Source organism: Martes martes (genome assembly GCF_963455335.1).
Source record: "Martes martes genome assembly, chromosome: 1".
NCBI lineage: Eukaryota > Metazoa > Chordata > Mammalia > Carnivora > Mustelidae > Martes > Martes martes.
In genome coordinates, this window is record NC_137888.1 from 142,099,349 (window position 1) to 142,124,183 (window position 24,835).

General features: G+C 38.4%; 1 protein-coding gene across 1 annotated transcript in view; it reads left to right on the forward strand.

Moving 5' to 3' along the window:
* The first annotated feature begins 1,876 nt into the window (after positions 1–1,876).
* Positions 1,877–24,835, forward strand: part of CMC1 (C-X9-C motif containing 1) — an 83,779-nt gene continuing 60,820 nt past the window's right edge. Inside the window, exon 1 of the mRNA XM_080814914.1 lies at positions 1,877–2,114. Coding sequence (XP_080671040.1) covers positions 2,096–2,114 — 19 coding nt within the window. The 5' untranslated portion in view covers positions 1,877–2,095. The remainder of the gene's footprint in view (positions 2,115–24,835) is intronic.

Here is a 24,835-nt window from a genome sequence, read left to right on the forward strand (position 1 = left end):
CCATTCATAATGTGATATCTTAGGAAATTTCTTCTGTTTTAAATTACCAATTACATTTCTATGGTTTAACTTTTAATAATCTACTTATCTTTCCCGGGTACATTATAAAGACTTTACCCCCAAATGATCTGATTCAATATAAGGAGAAGGATACCCTGTTAGGTACCAGGTACTGAGGTGCTAGTGCTTCTCATAGTGTGATATGTCCAGCAGTCCATTTTTGGGACACGGAAAACCCATGATTTTACAGATATTATTGCATAGGATAAGGCTAACGTGGTTAATACCCATGTGCGTTTTCCTTTAAGTGAGCTGATTTAGATTTTAAAAAAAATAAATAGTAATGGTTTAAGTGACAGAAATTGTTTTTCAATGACTGAAACAGTTAAGTGATATCACATTTACTCCTCACAATGATTTTACAAATTAGAAACAAAAGTCCAGAGAAACGTCGGAATTTGTGATGCTAATAGGTTGTAATGTAGGATTCAGGTAGAGGTACTTAGGTCCCTGACTGAAGCTCTCTGTGATGCCTTTTACATCTAGGAAGATTTAGTTTAATTTCTTCAGTTTGAGGGCCTGGCTTATGTTTTTATACTCCACCTCATCTCCTTAAAAAGATTTATTTTCTAAACGAAATCCTCCACCTCCAGAAAAAGAAAAGGGGCACCAGAATGAATCTGGTACGTTTCAAAACACATGCATAAAACACACAAGAAAACAGACCTGCTTTCCTGCCTGGCTGAGTGAAACATTAATTCTTCACCTTGGCATCTCAACCTACAGCTGTAATAAGGGCCGTTATGCCCAAATAGGCCCTTAAACGGAAGACCTGCTGAGCAGAGACCCACTTTCCCAGCCCTGCTCAACTGCGGCTGCTTTTTCTGCCAACTGACCAGGCTGAAGCAGCAGCAGGGGAGGAGGGACTGCAGGTAGGTGGGGAGGGGATCATTTTGAAAGCTCTAAATCCCTCCCAGGGAAGAAGCAGCTGCTCCTTGTTTTTCTAACATCTGTCCCATCTGTCCCGGCACCTCACTCTTCGGAGGCTCAAACTAGCTAAACGTGGGTATGACAAGGAAGCATTTCTGAAGGCTGGTTGGTGAGTGGAAATGAGCACCACTGCCACCAGAAAGTTTCTTTTTAACAAGAGGGCTGTTGGGGCTCTTCAGGAGCATAGCTATCGCCTTCATTTTTCTCAAAAACATACAGCATTAATCGACAGAGTCGGGATTTTTAACATCACCCAAATCAGGCTGTACGCCCTAAGGGTATTTTCTAGCGCCCATTTTTTAATTTCCCCTCCAGGGAAACCACAGGCTGCTGATGAGTAGGACAAATAATGATACTGCGCAAACTATACCGCTTCTATAGTAGAACAAGCTGTCTATATCTCGCACGTGTGGAGTTCATCCCACTTAACAGCGTGTTGCTGGTATATGACTCCCCTGCCAACACGATACTCGAGAATAGGAACCTTATTTTTATTCAGTTATCTGCCCCTCGTATTCCGAACCCGTGGCTGGAACCCGACAGGCATAAAATAGACATTTATGAATGAATGAACGTTAACGAAGAAAAAAAATAAAGGAACAGGATGATTCATTCCGTTCTCCGAAGGCGGACGTGGTGGGAGGTGCTTGACGGTGAACCTGGTCGCCACGGGAGGCGCACTCCCAAAGGCCCACAGTTTCCGCTCTGGTCTCCGCTTACCCCAGTCTGCAACCGGGTGCTCACGCTCCTTCCCAAGCCAGGCTGCCCGCCTCGGAGGCAGTCCCGCCTCCAAGGCAAGCGAGGCCACGCCCCCCTTCCCGGTCATTCCTTCGGAGATGTCTGTTCCACATCAATTACAGGCTTCAGGGCGGGGCCAGGGGGGCGCAGGCGCAATAGGCGGCGGAAGTAGTGACTAGGGAAATAAGAAGGAAGGAAAGAGGCTTGCCCGGCTCTGTGGAGGGCGCGGCGCTCCTCCTCCACCGCCTCCTCCTCTTCCTCCCGCGGGAAGCTCCCGGCGGCCGCACGTGCCGCCCAGCCCAGGCTCCTCCCCTCCCCTGCCCCCGCCCGGGAGCGGCCCCGCGCTGCTTTCTCTCCGCCTGCCGAGATGGCGCTAGACCCCGCAGGTACGGGGGCGGGACGCGGGGGTTGCTGAGGAGTTACGGCCGGGGTCCCTAACCGCGGCTCTGCGGTTGGGGGCTGGCCTGGAAAAGGGGCCGAGCGCTGAGGTTGCACCGCTTCCGCAGACGTCAGCTCACGCCCGGCCGGCCTGCCGCCTTAGGGTTTCTGGCGGCCGCAACTTCTTCCCAGCAGTCTTCGGTCTTCTTCCCGCTTCTTGGGGTTAGGGTTAGGTGAAAAGCGTTGGGTTTGCTGTGAAAGCTCTCGTCCATTCGTGGCTTACACACATTTCCTTCTTAACGCGACTGGTCTCTTCGTCATCTTTTCCGCCCTTCTGGGGCACTGATTCCTTTAAATAATCTGTAATCTAACCTAAAAGCGAAAATCCAAAAGAGCCATCACTGTGGCAAGATTCAGTTTCTTGAGAAAGGATCTCCAGGGTTTTGATAAACATTATTTTAACTTTAGTGTTAACACTCCACTTCCATTTGCAGCAGTGGTTTCAGGTTCTTCGAATTCCCGTCCTTAAAGCAGCTCACCTGCGCCTGTGTCCTTGCTTTAAGCTATTTATGTTGGCGGGAAGCTCACCTGAGGTATCTTTAAAGGGTATTCATGTAAATATAGGGAACTTCATTTTGAAGGGAATAGTAATTGGTTTAGTCCACTCCCTTCATTTCATGAATATGAAAACTTGAGGCATTGGAAGGAGTAGTAATAGCTTCAAACTTCTGGAGATTCGGAAATGGAAGTCATTTTGGTGACTCTGAAGGAGAGCGGAAATTGCATATAGCCAACAAATAATACTACTTATTGAACGCTTTATTATCAAGCTAAGTATTCACAGTTGTCCAACAATAGTGTGGTATGGTAGATAGTATTATCTACCTTTTATGGATCAAGAAACAGGTAGAGAGAGGATCAGGGACCACTCTGAAGCATAAAAGAATTTCTGGAACACTTAATGATCATACCAATACTGGGCCAGGTGGTTGAATTAGACTTTATGAGGCAGTTAACAATTGATCTGGGCTTTAAAGGGAAGCTTCCAGTGGTTGGAGTTGGAGAAGAGGCGGCAGAATGAGGAAATGTACAGGCAGTAAAGTGTACTGTGTAATGTTTGGTGGCAGGGTGGAAATAAGGGAAAATTAGGTTAGAAAGTAGATTAAGGCCTGTTACAATAGCTGCAACCCCCGCGTGGAGCCCATGGTGGGCCTTGAACTCACAACTCTGAGATTGATACCTGAACTGAGATTAAGAATCTGAAGCTCAAGCGACTGAGCCACCCAGGTGCACCTTAGTTTTAGTATTTCTTAGCTGAAAGTGGTATTCAAAGCAGTCTCCTACAAATGAGGAAACGGAGGCAGAGAGGTCAAATGCTTTCAAAACATCTATATTCTTGAATTTAGATCCAGGAGGAAATTAAGGAAAAAGAAATCCTACATGCCATCTCCACTTTTTTTTTTTTTTTTTAAGATTTTATTTATTTGACAGCACAAGCCGGGGGGAGCAGGAGAGGGAGAGGCAGGTTCTGGGAGCCAGACGTGGGCCTCCATCCAGGACCTTGGGATCATGACCTGAGCCGAAGGCAGCCGCTCAACCAACTGAGCCACCCAGGCGCCCCATCCACTTTTTTACTGTCCAGTTACTCTTAACCCACTCAAATCTTGTGGTATGCCCAAGGCTATGCAGTTAATTGCTGGTAGAGTCCAGTCTGGAATAGAATTCTGTAATACATTTGCATGGTTACAGACCATGCCTCTGTTGGAGTATTTACTGATTAAACAAATACGTGCCCATTACATGTCACAGGTATAAAATGGTAGAAGGAAGACTGCCCACCTCTATGCCCCCATATACATTCTGCCAGATTATGATAAACATTATGAAGAAAATAAGCAGTGTCATGTGGTAGGTGGTAAAGAGCAGACTACCTCAGAGTGGTATGTGAACAGATCTATGAGGAAGTATTTGAATTGGAATCTGAAGGACAAGATGAAGTAGTTATGTGAAGAGGTAGGGAAAAAGTATTCCAGGCAGTCAGAAGTAGCAAATGCTTAAATATTTGCCATGAATGAGGGCCAGAGTGGTGGAGCTCCATAAGGGAAGATGTTGGGAAAGTAGGCAGGAGCTAGATGTTGCAGGACCTTGAAGCCTCTGATGGGAAAGCACTGGGGGGCTTCTAAAGAGGGCAATGGCATATTATAAATTATGTCTTGACTACCCTGACTGTAGTGGTATCCTGCACTATGGAGGGGTCCTGAATGCAAGCAGGGAAACAGGTTAAGAGGTGGTGGCAGTAGTACAAGCCAGATATGTTAGTATCTTAGACTGGAATGGTATTAGAAAAGCTGGAAAAGAATATAAAGCTTATTAGGTTGATGTTTTGGAGGAACAATTGAGAAGACCTGCTGTTGCATTGAATAAAGATGGTGAGGGAAAGGGAGGCATTAAGGATAATTAATGGGTTTTTTTACTGACTGGGTGGCTGGTGATGGCAAAATCTAACAGTATGATCATTGGAAACTTGATTAAAAGCAGGGATGGAAGCAAGATTGAATGGGAAGAAAGAAAGTGGGGTCAGCAAGTTGGAAGTTTTAAATTTTTCTTCTGTTTAAATTCCAGAATAAAAATATATTAAAGCTGTGTTCGCTTTGGCAGCACATATACTAAAATTGGAACAATACAGAGAAGATTAGCATGGCCCCTGTGCAAGGATGACACCCAAAAATATATTAAAGCCAATTTTGTGTTTTTTAACTTCATTTTTGTTTGGTTCTTGAGTTGAAGCATAGGTTCACATTTTGATATTTCTTTTGCTTTTTATACAGTGGCTTGTGCCCGTGCTGGTAGTTGTATCAGATGAGGTTTACATAGCAAAGTCTGTTTTCCCACTGGTTTGCTAGATTTTTAAAAATATTTTTTAAGTTTTTAATTTTAATTCCACTATTGCTGACAGTGTTATTAGTTTCAGGTGTACACTATAGTGATTCTACAGTTCTATGCGTTACTCAGTGCTCATCAGGGTAAATGTACTCTTTAATCTTTATCACCTATTTCATCCATTCCTCCACCTGCCTCCCCTGTGGAAACAATCTGTTCTCTATAGTTAAGAGTCTGTTTCTTCATGTCTCTATTTCTCTCTCTCTCTCTTTTTTTTTTTGTTTTTCTTAAATTCCATATGAGTGAAATCATACGATATTTGTCTTTCTCTGACTTATTTTGCTTACCGTTACACTCTATAGCTCCATCCATGTCATCCTAAATGGCAAAATTTCATTCTTTTTTATGGCTGAATAATATTCCATTGTGTATGTATATATGACATCTTCTTTATCCATTGATCTATTGATGGACACTTGGGTTGCTTCCATAATTTGGCTATTGTAAATAATGCTGCTATAAGTATAGGGGTGCATGTATCCCTTTGAATCAGCGTTTTTGAATTTTGGGGGTAAATACCTAGTAGTGTGATTGGTCGATTGGAGGGTAGTTCTATTTTTAAGTTTTGGAGGACTCTCTGTACTGTTTTCCACAGAGGCTGTGCCAGTTTGCATTCCCACCAGCAGTGCAGGAGGGTTCCTTTTTCTCCACATCCTCTCCAACACTTGTTTCATGTGTTTTTGATGTTAGCCATTTTGACAGGTATGAGGTGATGTCTCATTGTAGTTTTGATTTGCATTTCTCTGATGATCAGAGATGTTGAGCATCTTTTCAGATGTCTGTTGGCCATCTGGATGTCTTCTTTGAAAAAATGTCTGTTCATGTCTTCTGCCTATTTTTAAAAAATTGGATTATTTGGTTTTTTGGTGTTGAATTGTATGAGTTCATTATATACTTTGGATACTAACCCTTTATCAGATATATCATTTGCAAATTTCTTCTCCCATTCAGTAGGTTACCTTCATTGGTTTATGTTAGATTTTTAAAGATCTTTATACAAGTTTGATCTTCGTTTGGCACAGCTTTTAACTAACTTTGTAGGCTCCATTTTTCTCAAGAAGCTCTGAACCCAGCATTGAAATGCAGATTACATACTTACTCTTCTATGTAGTTTTATTGACACTCTTCTCCTTTTCATTAATGTAGGGGTAATAAGGGCACTCTTTGTACATTTATCAGCTGTAATTATGTTCATTATTTTCTATTACTATTTGAATGCGGAGAGAAAAAGCTGGAGGGAGTTCACAACACCCAAGAAAAGTGGCTGCAGAAAGAGATTAATATTTGTAAAAAATACTCGTATGTGGTTTGCTCCCGGATATTCAGATTTAACTTACTAAGCCTCTGACATTTTAAAATAGTCCAGACAGTTCTAATATGCAGAGTAGAAAAGGAACCACTGTCCCAAACTCTCCCACTTTTATTGACTTACTCTTCAGCTTTGTTTTCTTATCAGTCTAATCCCCCTATTTCCGGAGAAAATTATCCCTACATTTTTAGCCATGAATGGGACCTTTGATGGCATAGTAATGGTTCAGAAATATACAGTATAGCTCATTCTTGCATAATAGGACTTAAGCATGTCTATTCCAAGTCATATTTGCCAATTTAGTACCCCTTCTACAAGTATATTTTGAAAATCTAGTCAGACTTAAGTGATTGAAAATTTAAATGATTGTATATTTTGAATGCATAACACATGATCCCCTATAGGAACAATTTTAAAAGTGGTGCTTGTTAAAATAGAATTTTCAAAAAGGTAAAATTACTACTCATGCAAATACAAAGTGAATGTGTGTTGAAGATTTTCTTCAATTCATTAGTGAGGGAACCAGTAACAGTCCAAAAAGCGTTTGACAAGCTAGATGCATAGACCGTTTCATAGATTGCTTGCTTAGATAAAAGAAAAATGGTTAGTTTACAACAGGACTGTACACTGTAATCTTTGGGGTTGTCTTTTCCACTGGTCAGAAATTATTTCTGTCTTTATTCTACAAAGTTCTAGACATTAACCTCCTCCTGTACCAAGTTGTAAAAGGGCCTGGTAGTGGAAAGTCAAGCCCAGGGCTGTACTGAAAGAACACTTAGTTATTCCTTTGCTATTTCCAGATTTCAGAGAATTTTCCAACATGATTACATTCCCAGATGACAACCTACAGAAACCTGGGCCTGATAATTTTGATTACTTTCTCTAATAACCAGAAGAGATTCCTTTCTCCTCCCCACCCCCTTGTACCATTTCCTCTTTTAGCAGGGTAGTTAGTTCCCCTTCCCTCATCCATTAGTGTGGATTTGTTCTCTACTTTTGCATAGTGGGGCAATAGCAGCAGAGAGAAGTGGCCTTAACCAGTTGTGTGTGTCGCTGTTATGGTGTTTTCCAGAAATCTAATTAGGGGAGGAGTATGGGACAGCGAGAGCTCAGAGGATGGAAGGTGGAGTGAGGAATTTCATGACATCCCATGCATAGATGTTGAAGATGTGTCTTGAGGGGGTGTCCTCATGACAGTTCTTGGAATATTTGAATTATAGGGGTTCTGTTAGTGGTTCTTGTGGGTAGATTAGCTTTAGGGGTGCCAGCACTTATCAAATTCACTGGAAATTAAGTTAGACATCTAAACAGATTAGAAAGATCTTTTCAGAGCACTGTGTGACTAATATATAAAAGCTATATAAAATAAATATATATATTTTAAAATATATAAAAAGCTGATCAGAAAAATTTTGATTTTATTATTGCTTCAGTAACTCTGTAGTGTTCTCTTAGACTGGTAGTTCAGGGTTAAAAATCTGTTTAACTTGTAATTTTTATATATTTCTAAACTTGAAGTATATTGGTTATAGGAGTTGTGAATCACAAATCATGAAATGTTTTGTCAACCAGCTTAGGGAATTTGAATTTTATCCTGAGAATGATGGGAAGATGCTGCAGATTTTTAGGCAAATAGAACTTTCCTTCATTTTCTGTTTATCTGGCTTTTCATCAGATCCAGGTTGCTTGTTCTCAGCAAAATACTGCCTAGGTGGTGATGTGTCTTTCTCATGGTATCATATTTGGAGGCACATTGATGTCTGCCTCTCATAGGTGATATTAATTTTAATCACCCAGTTAAGGGCTTTGTCCCATTTGTTTTTTTCCTTTCACCATTAATCAGTAATCTGTGGGGATACCATTTAAGACTAGGCAAATACCGATTCCTCATCAAAAAATTCCCCTTTGATGTGGTATCCATTGATGATTTTTGCCTGATTCAGTCTTCCCTACAATGGTTGCAGAGTGACGATTTTCTGTCTCTGGCATTCTCTCCACATTTATTGGATGGTTGTTGGCATTTTGATATAAGCCAGAGATCATTTTGTTTCTTGTTTATTTATAGATTTATCATAGATACACACTCATGAATTCCTTTTTTTCCAGTTATAACTTGTTGCCGTATGTAATTATTTTGGTGCTCACATTTTCCCAGATTTAGCCAGTGAGAGCGTTCCTTCAAACTAGCTTCCTGGTCCTTGTGATATGCTCCCATCCTTTTTTGGAGCATTTCCTTTTTTTCTCACAAGGTATTTCTGGCCCATCCATAGATTTAGTCTTATCTCTTACAAACCCTGGTTCCTTTCTTTGGGCATGACATTCGAGACCAAGGTCTGGGGAGCATTGGATGTTTTACATGCAAGTGATTGATGAATGGTATGCTCTTAGGAAAAAACCTGTGAGGGACTGAGGGGAACAGGAAAGGGAAGGGGAAGAAGCTGAGCAAGGATGTGGTTTCAGGGAAGGCCTGTCTCTACCTGATCAGCTCTGGTGCACCACAGCATGCAGGGCTTGTCCCACTTTGGAGGCAAGGGCTCTGGGCTTTTGTGACCTCTGTCAGCCCTTGCCCACTGCAGGAGATGGGAGGGGGGAAGCAGGCAGGAGAGCTGGAATATGCTGCCATGCGCCGGGCAGTCCTGAAAAGGTTGCAGGTGTGAGTGCTTCTGCATTCTGCTATAGGGAGGATTCTAGCTTTCCCCTAAAAATCTTGTATCTGAGGCTTTTAGGAACCTTTGTTCAGTTACTGAGAGTTGGGATAGTGGTAGGTCAGGTAGGAAGGGCTATGTGCACAAACATATAAATACGCACAGGTGTCTGTACTGGCTCCAGGTGTGGATATCATGGGGTTGTGGTAATGACATTAGCTTCAGATAGACCTAACATCTGCCAAACTGTGCTTTGTTTTTTTCCCTCTAGGCCATTTGACATACTGTTCTTTCTTTTTAGAATTTTCCCTCTCTTCCCCATCCCCAAGTCTGTCTAATTCTTGCTCATTTTTCACACCTCACTTTAGAATTATTTACATAGAAGTTTTCCCTGATTGTTACCACCCCACAATCTTTCAAAAAACAATTTTAAAATTACTTGAGATTTTAAAAAACTACCAAAATGTCAAATAACCTGGGCATAAAGTTTTTCATTCTAGACCTAGAGTTTTTTCCTGGAGAAATAAAGTGGAACTTATAGATGTGATTTGTCTCTGTGTCCAGTGATTTGAGAGATGAAGAAAAGCATCGTGTGGAGAATGAGAATATGTATGTAACTGTGTAGTAAACAGTAAATATTTTTTATATGATTTCACCTCTTTAAGTTATCAGAGACTAGATGATTAGAGAAGATAAACCAGTTAATTACATTTGACAGGAAAAGATTGCCCACCAGGGGTGGGGGGAGCATTGTTGTTTTATGGAAATAGCACCCAATTGAATTGGGAAATTTGTAATGTTATCTTCTTGTTTTAGACTTTGCCATTAACTTTAGGCCCAATTCTAAATGGCATAATCTCAGGTTTGAGGATGAGGGGCAGGGAGAGTAAGGTTTATCAGATAACTGTGAACGCTGCTTTTTTTTTTTTTTTTTTTTAAATTTAAGATTTTACTTATTTATTTGACAGAGAGCACAAGCCCATAGAGCAGCAGGGAGAAGCAGGCCCCCTGCAGAGCAGGAAGCCCAACTTGGGGCCCAGTCCCAGGACCCCGGGATCTTGCCCTGAGCCGAAGGCAGCCGCTCAACATCTTTAAAGCTGCTTTAAGCCTTAAACATCTATGATTTTTAAATACTTGCAGTTGGTCTCAAAGGATTCTTGACTCAGCACAGATGATTCAGCATAGGAAAAAAAAACGTCAAGTTTATGTTCCATTGACTAGAGGACTCTCCTTATTTTTTCTTTTCTTTTTTTTTTTTTTTTAAAGATTTATTTATTTATTTATTTGTCAGAGAGAGAGAGAGAGAGAGAGAGAGAGAGAGGAGTGAGAGTGAGCACAAGCAGACAGAGTGGCAGGCAGAGGGAGAAGCAGGCTCCCTGCCGAGCAAAGGAGCCTGATGTGGGACTCGATCCCAGGATGCTGGGATCATGACCTGAGCCGAAGGCAGCTGCTTAACCAACTGAGCCACCCAGGCATCCCATCTCCTTATTTTTGTATAAGGGCGTTAATAGCATACGAGTAGAAGTCCCTAAGTTTATAAAGATGTCAAAAAATACCACCTTTTACTTGATGTAAGTGGATCAAACAAAACTGCCCAAATAAGAACACTGATGCCCAAATTTGCTTTCTCCCCCACCAGCCCTGATTATATTGTAACATTTTTAAGAGATTGAGGGGAAAATTTTTTTTAAAAACATGGTATTTAATATCCTGCATTGTGTTTGCTGAGGAACTGTTATTGGGAGTTTTTTGTTTCTTGTTTTTGTTTTTGTTTTACTTTTTGCAGATCAAAGGAGTGTTAAGTATAATGAATTAATACTGAGTTTCAAATGTTTATGTGGCGGAATAAGGAACTAGCCTGCTATTCTCATCATTGTGTAGATACCCTAGCATGGTGACTGATACATAGTAGGTGCCTAATATTTAATAGAATGAATATCCATAATTATCAAATATTGAAACACTCTTAATCATGGGTCACTTAAACAGTTTGAATGTATATTTGCCATGTGCCAACAGTTAAAGGGAATTAAGAGATGACTGAGACATGGTCTCGGACCTCATTAAACTTATATTTCATGCTGTGTTTCTTGATTTAGCCACATACTAGAATTTTTTTTTTTTAACATATTAGAATTTTTTGAGGAGCTTTTAAAAATAAATGCTTGGGGTGCCTGGGTGGCTCTGGGTTAAGGGTCTGCCTTCGGCTCAGGTCATGATCTCGGGGTCCTGGGATTGAGCCCCGCATCAGGCTGTCTGCTCAGCAGGGAGCTTGCTTCCCCCTCTCTCTGTGCCTGCCTCTCTGCCTACTTGTGATCTTTCTCTCTGTCAAATAAATAAATAAAATCTTCAGATAAAAATACAAATGCTTGGGTTTATCCCAGCATTTCTGATTTAACTGGTTTGGGTGGTGCCCAGGCATCAGAATTTTGTAAAGCCTTCTCAAGTGCTTATTAGAAGATGCAGCCAGAGCTGAGAACTTCTGGTACCAAAATCTGTCTTAGTGTCTTTGGCCTGCCATAACAGCGTACCATAGACTGAGTGGCTTAAACAACAGATATTTATTTTCCCACAGTTCTGGAGGCTGGAAAGTCCAAGCTCAAGGTGCTGGCCAATTTGGTTGCTAGAATCTTTTTATAAGACCACCTGTCAGATTAGGGCCCTATCCATATGATCTCCTTTAACACTTAATTGCCTCTCCAGATAAAAGTCATATTAAGGTTTAGAGCTTCAGGATGAAGTGGAGTGGGGGAGGGGGACAAAGGTTCAGTCCATGGTAACCACTGCTCTATCAGGAAAAGAAGATTGCACAGATGGTGTGATATGATGTATGCATCCAGATACAGTTAGAGCCATAGCGTTGTTGTGCCCCAAATCCTAGGCTTAAAGGAGAAGGCACTTTCAGGTGCTGAGGTCAGAGAGAACTTTGGGATGGAACAAGTGTTTGATTTTAAGGTGTTAAGAAAATAAGAAAATAAGAGGTAGAAAATGGAAAATAAGGACAGAAGATTGAGCTGGAGTTTGACCTTACAGTTATTTGCTGGGTAATGTTGCAAGATTGCTTTGAGTTTTCTGAGCCCCTGCTACTTTGTAATACCTTGTGTGTGATGTTTGTAAAACAATTCCTTCTACTACTTCCTTCCTTCCTTCTTTAAATATTTATTGTGCTGCTTCTGTGTATCATATAAATGTAAGCTGATTTTTTTTTTTAAGGTAAGGAGTATAACATAACCACCAGGATGGCAGAATGCGGATTTAAGTTGTTGAAATTTTTTTTTTTAAAGATTTTTATTTTATTTATTTGACAGAGAGAGAGAGAGAATCACAAGTAGGCAGAGCAGCAGGCAGAGAGAGAGGGAGAAGCAGGCTCCCTGCTGAGCAGAGAGCCCGATGTGGGGCTCGATCCCAGGACCCTGAGATCATGACCTGAGCCGAAGGCAGAGGCTTAACCCACTGAGCCACCCAGGTGCCCCTAAGTTGTTGAAATTTTTAAGTTGAAATCATGATGCCGGTGGGACTTGGAAATTGCCAATAGACACTTGAAAATGTGGGCAGAGTAAATTTTGGAGCTGGAAATAATCACTGAGAACATGGCATAATCAGCATCTTTAAAGGTAGAACCTTGTGGGGTTGCTGCAGAAGGACTAGGAGCAGGTCTTGGAATCGTTTATGCTTTTCCTAGTATTACGTTTTTTCAGAATATTTTTGAGATTCCTTTAGGATTTGCCTTCAGCCTGTACAGTCCATTCATCTCAATATCCTCATTTTTGGCAAGTTTTTTGTGTAGGAAGTGAACTTGAACTTCAGCCAACGTTAGCTAGGGACAGTCTGGTGAAGGTGGTAGGTGATCATCCTGGGAAATGCTCCTCCCCAAGAAAAGTTGTATTATGGAACTGGTTTTCATGTTAACACACACGGACTCTGAAGGCCATGCCAAGAAAGCCATGAGTGGTGTGAGCAAAGTTTGATTCTTTGAAATAAGTGAATAACCTTTCAATGTAAAAATAATTCCCCCACTCCATTAGAAAGTGGCACATGTTTTCTGAAGAAATGTTATGAAATATTGTAAGATGAAGGAGAACTGGTAAAATAGAGTGGCCAAAGGCACTGAGGAACATTCATAGATTTGAATATAGTCTACTATGTTCCAAATGTACCGTCAGAGAAAAATCAGGTGTGTATTGCTGAGAAGGCATTGGCATGTCCCTTATTTCTTTCTCAAATACCTGTTTATGTCTCTCATAACACTGCTGATTTTCTCTTATATATCAATGGGAAATTGTGCATGTAGGAAAAGATAGTCTCAAAGTTTTACCAAGTAAAGTAAATGTGAAACCTTTTCATTTAAGAAATTATGGCCATGATGGAGATTGCAGCACATTTCTAAAATTGGCATGTCTTCTTGTATAAGTTGATTTCCTGCTTTGGTATACCTTTAGATTTGTTGTCCCTTTTGGCCTCATCTTGGTTAAAGTAATGTGGGTGGAAGAGGAAGTTTTCACACCTAGCAATCTACAGAATCTGAGGTCCAAGAAATAGGTGCTTTTGGGAAATGGGCACATCTAGTGTGAACTGGGTGGTTATTAACAGTGAAAGCTGATAGGACAAAGTAGTTCATATGAAGACTACTGTTGTGGGCTATAGGATATCTGACCCAGAAGCTAAGCAGAAGTAGGCACATCTGCCTCACTGACTTGCTTTCCCTATCTTTTTGAAGTTGAGCTTATAAAAAATTAGATTATTACCAGTTGACCTAATATGTGATGTTTACTTTGTTTGAAGGTATTTTTCAGCCAACTGACAAATGGCTTCTGGTAGGGTTTTTTTTTTTTTTCTTTTAAATAATTTTCAACATGCTAGAAATCAGAGAATCAGAATTCCATTTAACGCTCTGATAAAGAAAAAAATCTGAATGGTGCGGTTTTTTTGTTGTTGTTGCTGTTTTTTAATTTTGCCTGTGCTTCTGATGCTTCTGAAACAATCTTGACTGAGGGTTATTTCAAACTTTGCATAACTTCCGAAGCTTATATAACCTTATTTGCTGAAATCCCTTTAAAGAGGCCACCACCCGCGTGTGTGTGGTGTGTCATGGAAGAAGATTCCAGACTTGGGTTACATGATCTTGGCATTGCTGCTCTATCAGAGACTTGATTTATTTAACCCTGTGGGTCTCCACTTCTTTATCCGCAAAATGGAATCAAAGTACCTTCACCTTGGGTGGGCTGTTACACAGACTATGGTCGTTCATTGCCTTATCTATCTTGAAGGCCTTATAGCCAGAGGCAGGCTGGAATTTGGGGGCCGGGGAGGGTGGGGAATATCTCCTACTACTGATTTTCTTTTCTGGTTTGGTTCGTTCAAGTAGGGCTTGAAGGAAAGAATGTGAAAGGAGCACTGATCTTCACCGTCTTAATTTTCCCAGCCTAAGTATCTCTATCACCCACCCACCCCTTCCTCATTTTATCATAGCAAGAAAGTACGAGCAAGCTGGCAAGAACCTGAGAATCTGATCAAGATCATCCCTATTTTTGTGCTGTTGAAAACTGGAAGCTGCCTAGCTTCCTGGTGTGAAGCACTTATTGGAAATGTAGCAGTTGAGAATACTGGTCTTTCTATGTTTTTCCTGATACCATCTGCCTGGAGCCCTTCATTTCTAGGCTCTTGGTAGCTAGTAGAGAGACCTAAAGATAGAAACTGTGGCTAATGAGGATACTGTTGCAAACTTACTGCAAGCATTTTTCTTGTTTTTCTTCCAGAGTAAAGAGTAGCATGGAAATGTCTTCAGGAGTGAATAAATTTAACCAGGAAGTTAAAAAAAAAAAATGGCATTTTCTAAACAAGAATCAAATTTGTTAAATTAGAACATTCTCACTATTGTAAAGGCATACCTTGCCCTTCCAATGTCACTTCTTTCCAATGAAAGATTCTGTAATATTCTGATTTGCTTCCCTGTTATCTTTGTGGATTCATAGCAACTGCTGTTGTCAGTAGACTTATAATCTAATCTACTCCCACCATACTGCAAGAACTTGTGAGCCCCCAAGCAAAATCTGAGCTAACAAATTCAGCCAGTGAAAAAGGTGAAAATTGACTTTCAGGTGATGATAGAATGTTGAGAAGTTAGAGCTTTGGAAATTCTTTGGTGGTGTTATCCTGATTCTTTATCTCAGTATAAATTCATATGACTATAGAGTAGCAAACTCTCAAAATTTGATTTTTTTTTTGCAGGTTCTTATACAAATGTATAACATATATGCATCACATTGACTTTGAGAGAATCATTCTGAATTTTATGAATAAAAAAGATAATTTTATAATTGTGCTGAAGATAGCTTTGTAATACGTATAAAATTATAAGTAATAATATTCAGTGGTTGATATGCTATCAAATGAGAGCATCTTTAACAGAATTTATTTTTATATTTTTGTTATTTCTGATTTAACACCGAGAGTTTGGAAAATCTAAATATTCATGTGATTCTGTAATTGTTTTTGTTTGTTTTGCCCTAGGAGGTTTTAGAAGAATGTTCAGAAGGAATTTTTGCAAGCCATTTAAAACACATGTTTAAATAGGAATTATAACCTAGAATTCATAAATAGGTAAATTTCTGTTATAATTTCGTAAGGAAAAATAGTTTAATATTATACAACTATGCCTGTATTTAAGGGACTGATTTAAAAAATTAGTGCTTTTGTTATCTGAGACTACTGCAAAGTTTCTAGAACAAAAGATACTCATCAGGACACAATATTAATAAGTTGTATAGTTTAAAATTATATAAGTGAAAGGAAGAGGTAACATTTTGAAATTGATTTTATAAACTAGGTCGGTGTATTACAATATTTCCTCTACTCATTAATTATCATGTTAATAACTGATGCCTCCTAAAATGTGTACTGCAGACCAGGAGGAAAGAAGTGTGTAGAGATAGTCTCCTGGTTCATTATTTCCCTTCAAGTACACATCAGCTTTCCACTCCACAGGATGTCTCACAGGCATCGGAAATTCACCATGTCCACAGCTGAAGTCCTCTCCCTCCTGGTGTTTCTTGTGCGTTCCCTGTGTCAGTGAGTGGTCACAGCGTTTCCCTGGGAGCCAGAAAAACTGGCAGCCTTCTTTGAATCCTCTTTTCCTTAGTCCCTGCAGGCCCTGTGATCCTGTAGGGCCTCCCTCGAAGCTGCCTTTTTCTCTCCATCCATATTTCCAGTGCCTTCTATAAGCTCACTGTCTTTTTTCCCATCTTACAGCAGCTCTGGCAAAGCTAAGGAGAAAGAGGGCCATAAATAAATAGTTTAGGCCAGGTTTCAGTAAACCAGGGTCCAGGCACAATTTAGTAAGGTCTATAAGCTATGAATGGTTAGTTACATTTTCAAAGGGTGGTTTAAAAAAGCATATACATAGTTTGTAGCCTACAAAACTTTATTCACAAGTCTGGTCCTTAACTAGAAATAGTTTGTTGAACCCTGGCATAGGCAGTGAAAATTGGGATACAACTATAGGTGGGGTAAAGAGGAAAAAAAATCATGTGAATATCTTCATATCATTATTTGGAAAATTTGAAATGGATAGTTTCCTTGCGAAATATAAATTTGCTGAAGCTGTAACTGACTAAAAAATAAATAAAAAGCCCTTAGAAAATAGAATTAGTAGGTAAAACTCCGTGTCTGTCTCACACATAGAGACTGCAAGACCTGGGCCCTAACAGCTGTTGTACCGGTCAAGAATTCCAGCAGAGACCATCGGTCATCTGACTGTAGTAGCTAGTTGGGTAAGTCTGAAATGCGTAGGGCTGGCCAAGCTATGGGGAAGAATGGCTATCAGCATTAGAACCCTTGGTTCTGAGCTGAAGCCGCAGTTTGCAGAAGGCATTCTTTAGGAAAATCTCAGTTCTGTTCTTCAGGCTTTTGAAGGCAGCTATGCTCACCACTATACCACCAATGCTGTTCTTCAGGCTTTCGAGACCCACCCAGATTAGCTAGGATAATCTAGTTTACTTAAAGTCAACTGATCATAGACTTTAATCACATCTGCCAAGTACCTTCCCAGCAAAACCCGGATTAGTGTTTGTTTAAATAACTGGAGAGGATAGCCTAGCCAAGTTGATTCCTAAAACTGATAGTCACAGGTAGTTTCTACCAAACTTTAAAGGAACTGATAATCTTTATTTTATACAGAGTGTTCAGAGAATACAAGGGGAGAGTTAGGTCCCTAGTTTATCATTTAAATAATGTAACTGTGATACCAAAGTAACACAGAGGAAAATCATAGGCCAATCTCAACACAAAGATCACTATAAAAATTCTAAATGGAATTTGAGCATCCAAGACCGAGGTGCTGTTAGTTTATACTTAACATTTTTCTAAAGGACCTAGCCAGTAAGCATTTAAGAAGAAAGAGCAGAGCTGTCCCTGTGATTGTCCACATAGAAATGGGAAGACTATGGCCAATTTACTAGAACTAATGAGAAGTAAGATTGTGTTGGCAATAAGGACAATAAAAAGTTTAAGTGAAACTAGCAACAAATAATTACATGTTATTTAACCCTTACTAGTAGAAATAAATCTAGTAAAAGATGAATAATATCTTTAAAAAGAAAATTACAGAACTTTTTATCTACTTAATTATTTAAAGTTACATGTTAAAATCACCCACTATGAGTACAGATATTTATCCTGTTTTAAAGCTAATATATTATAAATTGAGGTAAAATATGCAGTGAAATCTATAAGTTGTAAGTTGTGATACATGTCTACAACTGACCGAATCAAGACCTGTCCCAGAGAGTATCCTCCTCAACTCCCATAGATAACCAGTGTTCTATTCTTTATCACCACAATTTTTCATGTTCTTGAATCATGTAGTATTTACTCTTGGGCCTGGCTTCTTGTTCTCAACAGTTTTTAAGCTCCACCCATGCTGAGTGTATCAGCAGTTATTGTATTGCTGAGTAGTATTCAGTTGGGCATTTAGGTTGTTTCCAATTTTTGGCCAGTGTGAATGCTTCCATAAACAGACTTGTACAAGTCATTTTCTGGAAATGTGTTGTCATTGACGTTAGGTGAATGAATACCCAGGAGTGGAAAATAGGTTGGGTGTATTTAACTATAACTTAACGATTAGTTTTCCAAAGAAGTTTATCTCTTCACACTCTTACCAGCAATATATGAAAGTTCCAGTTGCTCCACGTTCTGACATTTGGTGTTGTCAGTATTTTTAATTTTAGTCATTCTTGTGGGTGTGAAATGGTATAATGGGGTTCATTTGCATTTTCTTAATGACCCATGATTTTGAACACCTGTTCATTTACATATTTACAATTTGTATATATTTTTGAGGATTCCATTCACACCTTTTGTCCTTTTTTATTGGGTTTTTTATTTGGATGTTTGTATTTTTGTTATTGATGCGTAGGAGTTCTTTATATATGCTAAATTCAAGTCCTTTGTCAAATAAGTCTATGTATCTATATATATAGATAGAGAGTTGTACCTATTTCTGTATTTATCTGTGTCTATATCTGTCAATCTACTATGAACGCTTTCTAGCTTGCCTTTTAATTTTCTTCATGGTGTTTTTCGATGAACAAGTTTTATATTTGATGAAATTAAATTTATCTTCTCTCCTGTTTGATGTCTTTGTGTCTTCTTAAAAAACTTTTTCTACTCTGAGGAATTAAAGGGTTTTTTGGTTTAATATTTTTAGTTTTTATATTTAGGTTTATAATCTGTGGCAAATTAGTTTTTGTGGGTACTGTGAAGTAGATCAGAAGATTTAGGCTGATTTCCCCCCCACCTCTATTTTTATCCCGGTCTACCACCATTTGTTGAAAATGCTTTTTTTGGGCATCTCAGTGGCTCAGTCGGTTATATGTCTGCTTTCAGCTCAGGTCATGATCCCAGGGTCTTGGGATGAAGTCCCATATCGGGCTCCCTGCTCAGTGAGGAGTCTGCTTCTCCATCTCTCTATCTTTCCCCTCTGCTCACACTCTCACACCCTCAAATAACTAAAATGTTAGGAGAAAACACTTTTGTTTCTTCATTCAGTAACCTTGGTGAATATGTCAAAATAAAGTGACTGTATATAAGTGGAAACATTTCTGGATTCTGTTTTGTTACATGAATCTATTTGTTTATCCTAATTATACCTGTGCTACACCACCTTGATTGCTGTAGCTTTGTAGTGAGACTTGGAATCACCTGAAATCAGGTATGTAAGTCATCCAGATTTGTTCTTCTGTTTTACTGTTTTGGTTATTCTAAGTCCTTTACTCTTGACATTTTTAAGCTTTTTAAAATTATAACTTTATTTTGAAATAGTGTAACACATGAAGCTGCAAAATGTGGCAGTTTTCATGTTCCTTTTCTCCAGTTTTTCCTAATGATACTGTCTCTCATAACCTTAGTATAGGTCTTCAGTGAGTATGATACTGCCTTCAAAGGGGCAAAAATTGTTAACGGAGGGAGAAAATCTTGCTCTTCCAATATATGAAGTACTGTTATACATGAAGCATATAAATAAATAGACAATGTGTCTGTGGTATTAACATTTCATGGGGGCATTAGGAAAAAAAACCTGAAAAAGCTCTACTAGAGTAAAAATGGAAAAAAATTGGGATACGCTACTCTAAATTATACATAAGGAAACCAGGAATTGGCATTAGTATGCTAATTCAGGTACATACCTTAGTTGAATTTTATCAATTTTACATGTGTTGTGTATGTGTGTGTTTATATTTTATTGCTGGTGAATAGTTAGGTAGCCATGATCACAGCCTTCAGAACTGTTCAGTTAGCACAAAGGAAACCACTGTTTGCTTTTAATAGTTCTACCGCTTCCTTAGCTCTGAACTACTGACAACCAGTGATCTGTTTTCCATTACTCCAGTTTTGTCACTTTAAGGATGTTATATAAATGGAATCATACAATATGTAGCCCTTTGAGATGGTCTTTTTTTCATTCAATTTAATGCGCTTGAGATCCATCCAAGTTCCTGCCATTGTTGGATGTCAGTAATCCATTCTGTTTTATTGCTGAATAATATTCCGTTGTCTTGATGAACTGTTACTCACTTACCTGTTGAAGTACTTTTGGGTTAATTCCATGTTTTGGCTATTATGGGTAAAGCCACAGTGAACATCTGCACACAGTTCTTTGTGGGAACATATTTTCATTTCTTGGGATAAATCCTGATGAGTGTTTTGCTGGGTCACATGGCAACTGTATGTTTAACTTGATAAGAAACTACCTGATTATCTTCCAGAGTGCCTGTACCATTTAATGTTCCTACTAGGAATGTCTGAGAGACCCAGTTACTTTGTATCCTTGTTAGCACTTAGTATTACTTTTTTTCTTTTAGCCATCTTAATAGGTCTTTAATGATAACTTTTGTAACTTTATTTTGGATTTCCCTAATGACTAATGATACTAAGCATCTCTTCATGTGTTTATTTGCTATCCTTATATCTTTTTGTCTAGTGTCTGTTCAAGTCTTTTGCCCATTTCTAAATGGATTGTTTTCTTACTGCTGGAGTTTAAAGAAGTCTGTATGTATTTTGGATGCAAGTCTTTTTTCAGATATGAAATTTGCGAGTGATCTTTCCCACTATGTGGCTTGTCTTTATCTTCCTAAGAGCAATTTCTGTGAAAGCTTTTAATTTGGATGAAGTTTAAATTTATTGATTTTTTTTTTCTTTTGTGGATCATGAGTTTGGTGTTATATATAAGAACTCTTTGTTTAACTCTGGGTCATGAAGATTTTCTTCTATGATTTCTTATACAAGTTTTTTTCCTTGAACTTTTTATTTTGAAATAATTTAGAGACTCACAGGAAGTTGTGAAAAATATTGTATAGATTCCTACATGCCCTTTGTGCTGCTTTCCCTCAGTGGTGGTCTCTTGTATAACTGTAGCAAAATATCAAAAGCAGGAAACTGAAGTTGGTATAATACTATTGCCTAAACTATAGGCCTCTTCAGTTTTCACCAGTTTTTATATACATGCATGTGTATGTGTATAGTCCTATAGAATTTTTCTCCATGTTCCTGTTCTTACAAGGAAAACATTCAATGTTTTACCATTAAGTGTGGTATAGGATTTTTTAGCTATAGGATTTTTGCAAACAGTCTGTAGGTTGAAGAAGTTCCTTTCTGTTCCTAGTTTATTGAAAGTTTTGTTTGTTTTTAATGAATGGTATTATCAAATGTTTTTTCTGCTTTAATTGATGTGATCATGTGGTTTTCTTTTTTTAGACTGTTAATACGATAGATCACATTGATTAATTTTCAAATAATGAGCCAACCTTGTATCTTGGAATAAACCCAACTTGATGTGGTGTATTTCTCCTTTTCTATATTGCTGGATTCGATTTGCTAATATTTTATTGAGAATTTTTGAGTCTATATTCATGAGGAATACTGTTTTTTGTTTTTTTAATATTGTCTTTGCTTTTGGTATCAGAGTAAGACTGGTCTCATAAAATACTGCTAGGAAGAGACTATAGAATGGTGCTATTTGTTCAATAAGTATTTCATAGACTTTGTCAATGCAACCATCTGGGCCGGTTTTATTGATTTTTCTAAAACAGCAACAACAAAAACAGTATGATTATCTCATTTGTTTCCCTGTTGTCAATTTTTCTTATTTCTGCTCTTGTTTTTATTTTTTTATTTGCTTGTTTTAGGTTCTTTTTGTCCTTTTTCTATTTTTGTCAGATGAAAGCATAGATTACTAGTTTGAGACTTTCTTCTTAAATGTATACACTTATTGCAACAAATTTCCCTACAAGCACTGCTCTAACTTTGTCTTAGAAATTTTAGCAAATTTTGTTTTTATTTTCATTCAGGTCGTTGTGTTCTTCTCCCCTCTTCATACTTTGATCTATGAGTTATTTAGAAGAGTGCTGTTTAGTTTTCAAGTTTTAGGAGACGTTCCTGTGACATTTTATTTTTGGTATCTAGTTGGTTCCATCATGGTCAGAGAAAATACTTTCAATTTGTTGATACTCCATTTGATTTATCTAGTGTTTTCTAAATTTTTCTAATGGTTCTTATAAAGATTACAGTGTATGTACGTAGTTTATTACAGTCTTCCAGGGTGAACATTTTATCATTTAAGTGAAATACAATCTTGGTATCACCAAAGTTGCTTTATCGTTTCCCCATTATGGTATAGTCATCCTTACTGTTACCTCTATATACATTGTTAATGCTAGGATTTTTTGCTTCCGTCAAAAATAACATTTAAAACTCAAGAATAGTTTATTTACGTTTCTGTTGCCTTTTCTTCAGTCCTGTTGTTCTGAGTTTCCTCTTGTTATCCTATCCTTCCTGTTTGAATAACTTCCTTTAGCCATTCCTTGAAAATAGGTCTGCTGGCTAGAAATTACCTTAGCTTCCCTTCATCTGAGTAGTCTTTATTTCATCCTCAATCCTAAAGACTGTTTGATGGATATAGAATTCTTGACAGTTCTTTTCTGTAATACTTGAAAATGCCATGCAGTTCCTTCTGGTGTCTGGTTTTGATGAGAAATCCTTTGTCTTTTGTTCTCCTATATTTCTCTCTGATGCTGTGAAGATTTCTCATTGCCTTTCATTTTCAGAAGTTTGATTAAGATGTGTCTAGCTGTGTGTTTCTTTGGGTTTTTAACGGTTTTCCTTAAATTAATAGGTTTATGTCTTTTGCCTCATTTGGGAAGGTTTCAGCCATTATGTCTTCAAATATATTTTGGTTTCTGCATTTTTCCTTTTTTTCTGGGACTCTGGTAGATTAAGTGATGGATTTCTTTTCTTTTTTTTCTTTTTTTGGGCCTGCAGGTCCCTGAGCCCTTTGTTCATTTTTTAAAAAGCTTTTTTTTTTTTTTTAAATGATGTCATCTCCATTTGATTTTTGTATATTAATCTTACATCTGGAAATCTTGCTGAACTCACTGATTAGTTCTAATAGCTTTCTTGTAGTTTCTGTTGGATTTTCTAGATCGACGATCATATTACCTTTGAATAACTACAGTTTTATTTCTCCCTTTTCAATCCAGAAGCCTTTTATTTTTCTTACTGTATTACACTGTCTAGAACATCAAGGAAAATGTTAAATAGAATTGGCAAAAGCAGACTTGTTTACCTTGTTCCCTATCGTTGGGGAAAACATTTGGTGTTTCACTGATAAAAGTGGGGTTTTTTCTATAGCTGTTATCATGTTGAGGAAGTTTCCTTCTGTTTCTACTTTACTGGAAGATTTTATTAGGAATGGATTTTGGATTTTTATCAGGTGTATTTTCTGTGTCTATTGTGATAACCATGTGTTTTTCCTTTTTTTTTTTTTAGCTTTTTAATCTGATGAATTTCATTTATCAGTTTTTGAATGTTAAGTAAATCTTGCAGTCCTGGGATAGATCTCATTTAGTCATGAAGTATTATCCTTTTTAATATTAGATTTAATTTGCTAATCTTTCATTAAGATTTTTGCATCTCTGTTGATGAGATACTGGATTGTAATTTTCTTGTAATGTCTTTGCCTGGTTTTGGTATCAGGGTAGTGCTGGCTGTCTTTAATTTTCTATAAGCATTTGTATGGAATTGGTATTATTTCTTTTTTAAATGTTTGGTCAAATTCATGTGAGGCTCCCTATGTCTGGAATTTTTTTTTATGGGAGAAAGCTTTTAACTACAGATTCTATTTCTTTAATAGATACAGGGCTATAGTGGACATTCCTTCTTAGATTGCTCCCTCTCAAGACCTACTTGCTACACTGTGAAAAATCAGCCCACATGGAGAAGTCATGTATAGGTGCTCTGGTTTACAGTTCTCACTGAGCCCATTCATCAGCCATTTCAGCCCAGAGGTTAAATGCGTAAGTGAAGTAAGAAGTCATCTTGGAAGTAGATCCTCCAGCCTCAGCTTTTGTAGCTGTTGAAGTCAATGCCAATCATTTGACTCTTCTAGAAGAGGCCCCAGATAACTATGAGGCTGAGAAGGGTCAATTCTGCTTACCTTTCTGAAGTACTGGCCTGTTGGATCTATGCATAACAATATGTTTGTTTTATGCCACTAAGTGTGTGTTGATGGCTTGTTGCACAACAGTAGGGGGTGGCTTCATTTCAGTAGGATTGGGATAGAGGTTTCAGTCCCTACATATCTGAAAATATCTCTACACTCTTAATTGGCTTTGGAATCCTTGGATATAAAGAAATTCACTCTCAGGTAGAATTAGGGGCGCCTGGGTGGCTCAGTGGGTTAAAGCCTCTGCCTTTGGCTCAGGTCATGATCCCACATCCTGGGATCGAGCCCCGCATCGGGCGCTCTGCTCAGCAGGGAGACTGCTTCCTCCTCTCTCTCTGCCTGCCTCTCTGCCTACTTGTGATCTGTCAAATAAATAAATAAAATCTTAAAAAAAAAAAAAGAAATTCACTCTCAGAGCTTTGAAGTTATTTCTCCATTGTCTTCATGTATCAAAGTCTTGCCAGTGAAACGATATAAATCTGATTCTCATTCCTCTGTGGGGGTAACGTTTTCTCCCTTTTGAAGCTTTTGGGATTTTTGACCTTCAGATATTTCTTTACAGTGCACGTAGGTAATCTATAATCCATTTCTGTCTGAGGACTCATGTCTTTATATTTACTTCAGTATATTTCTCATACTGTAAATTCTTTTTTTTTTACTCTTTTAAGTCTCCAAGATTTGAATATGTCCTGATTAATTACAGTTAGTTTCCCCCTTTCACTATGTTGTCCCACCAAATTTAGATGATTCTTGTCTGTTTTGTTGTTGTTGATTTTGTTTGCTTTTTGAGATGCCCTTTTACGCGCTCTGCAAATACCCTCAGTTCATGGCTGCCTATAT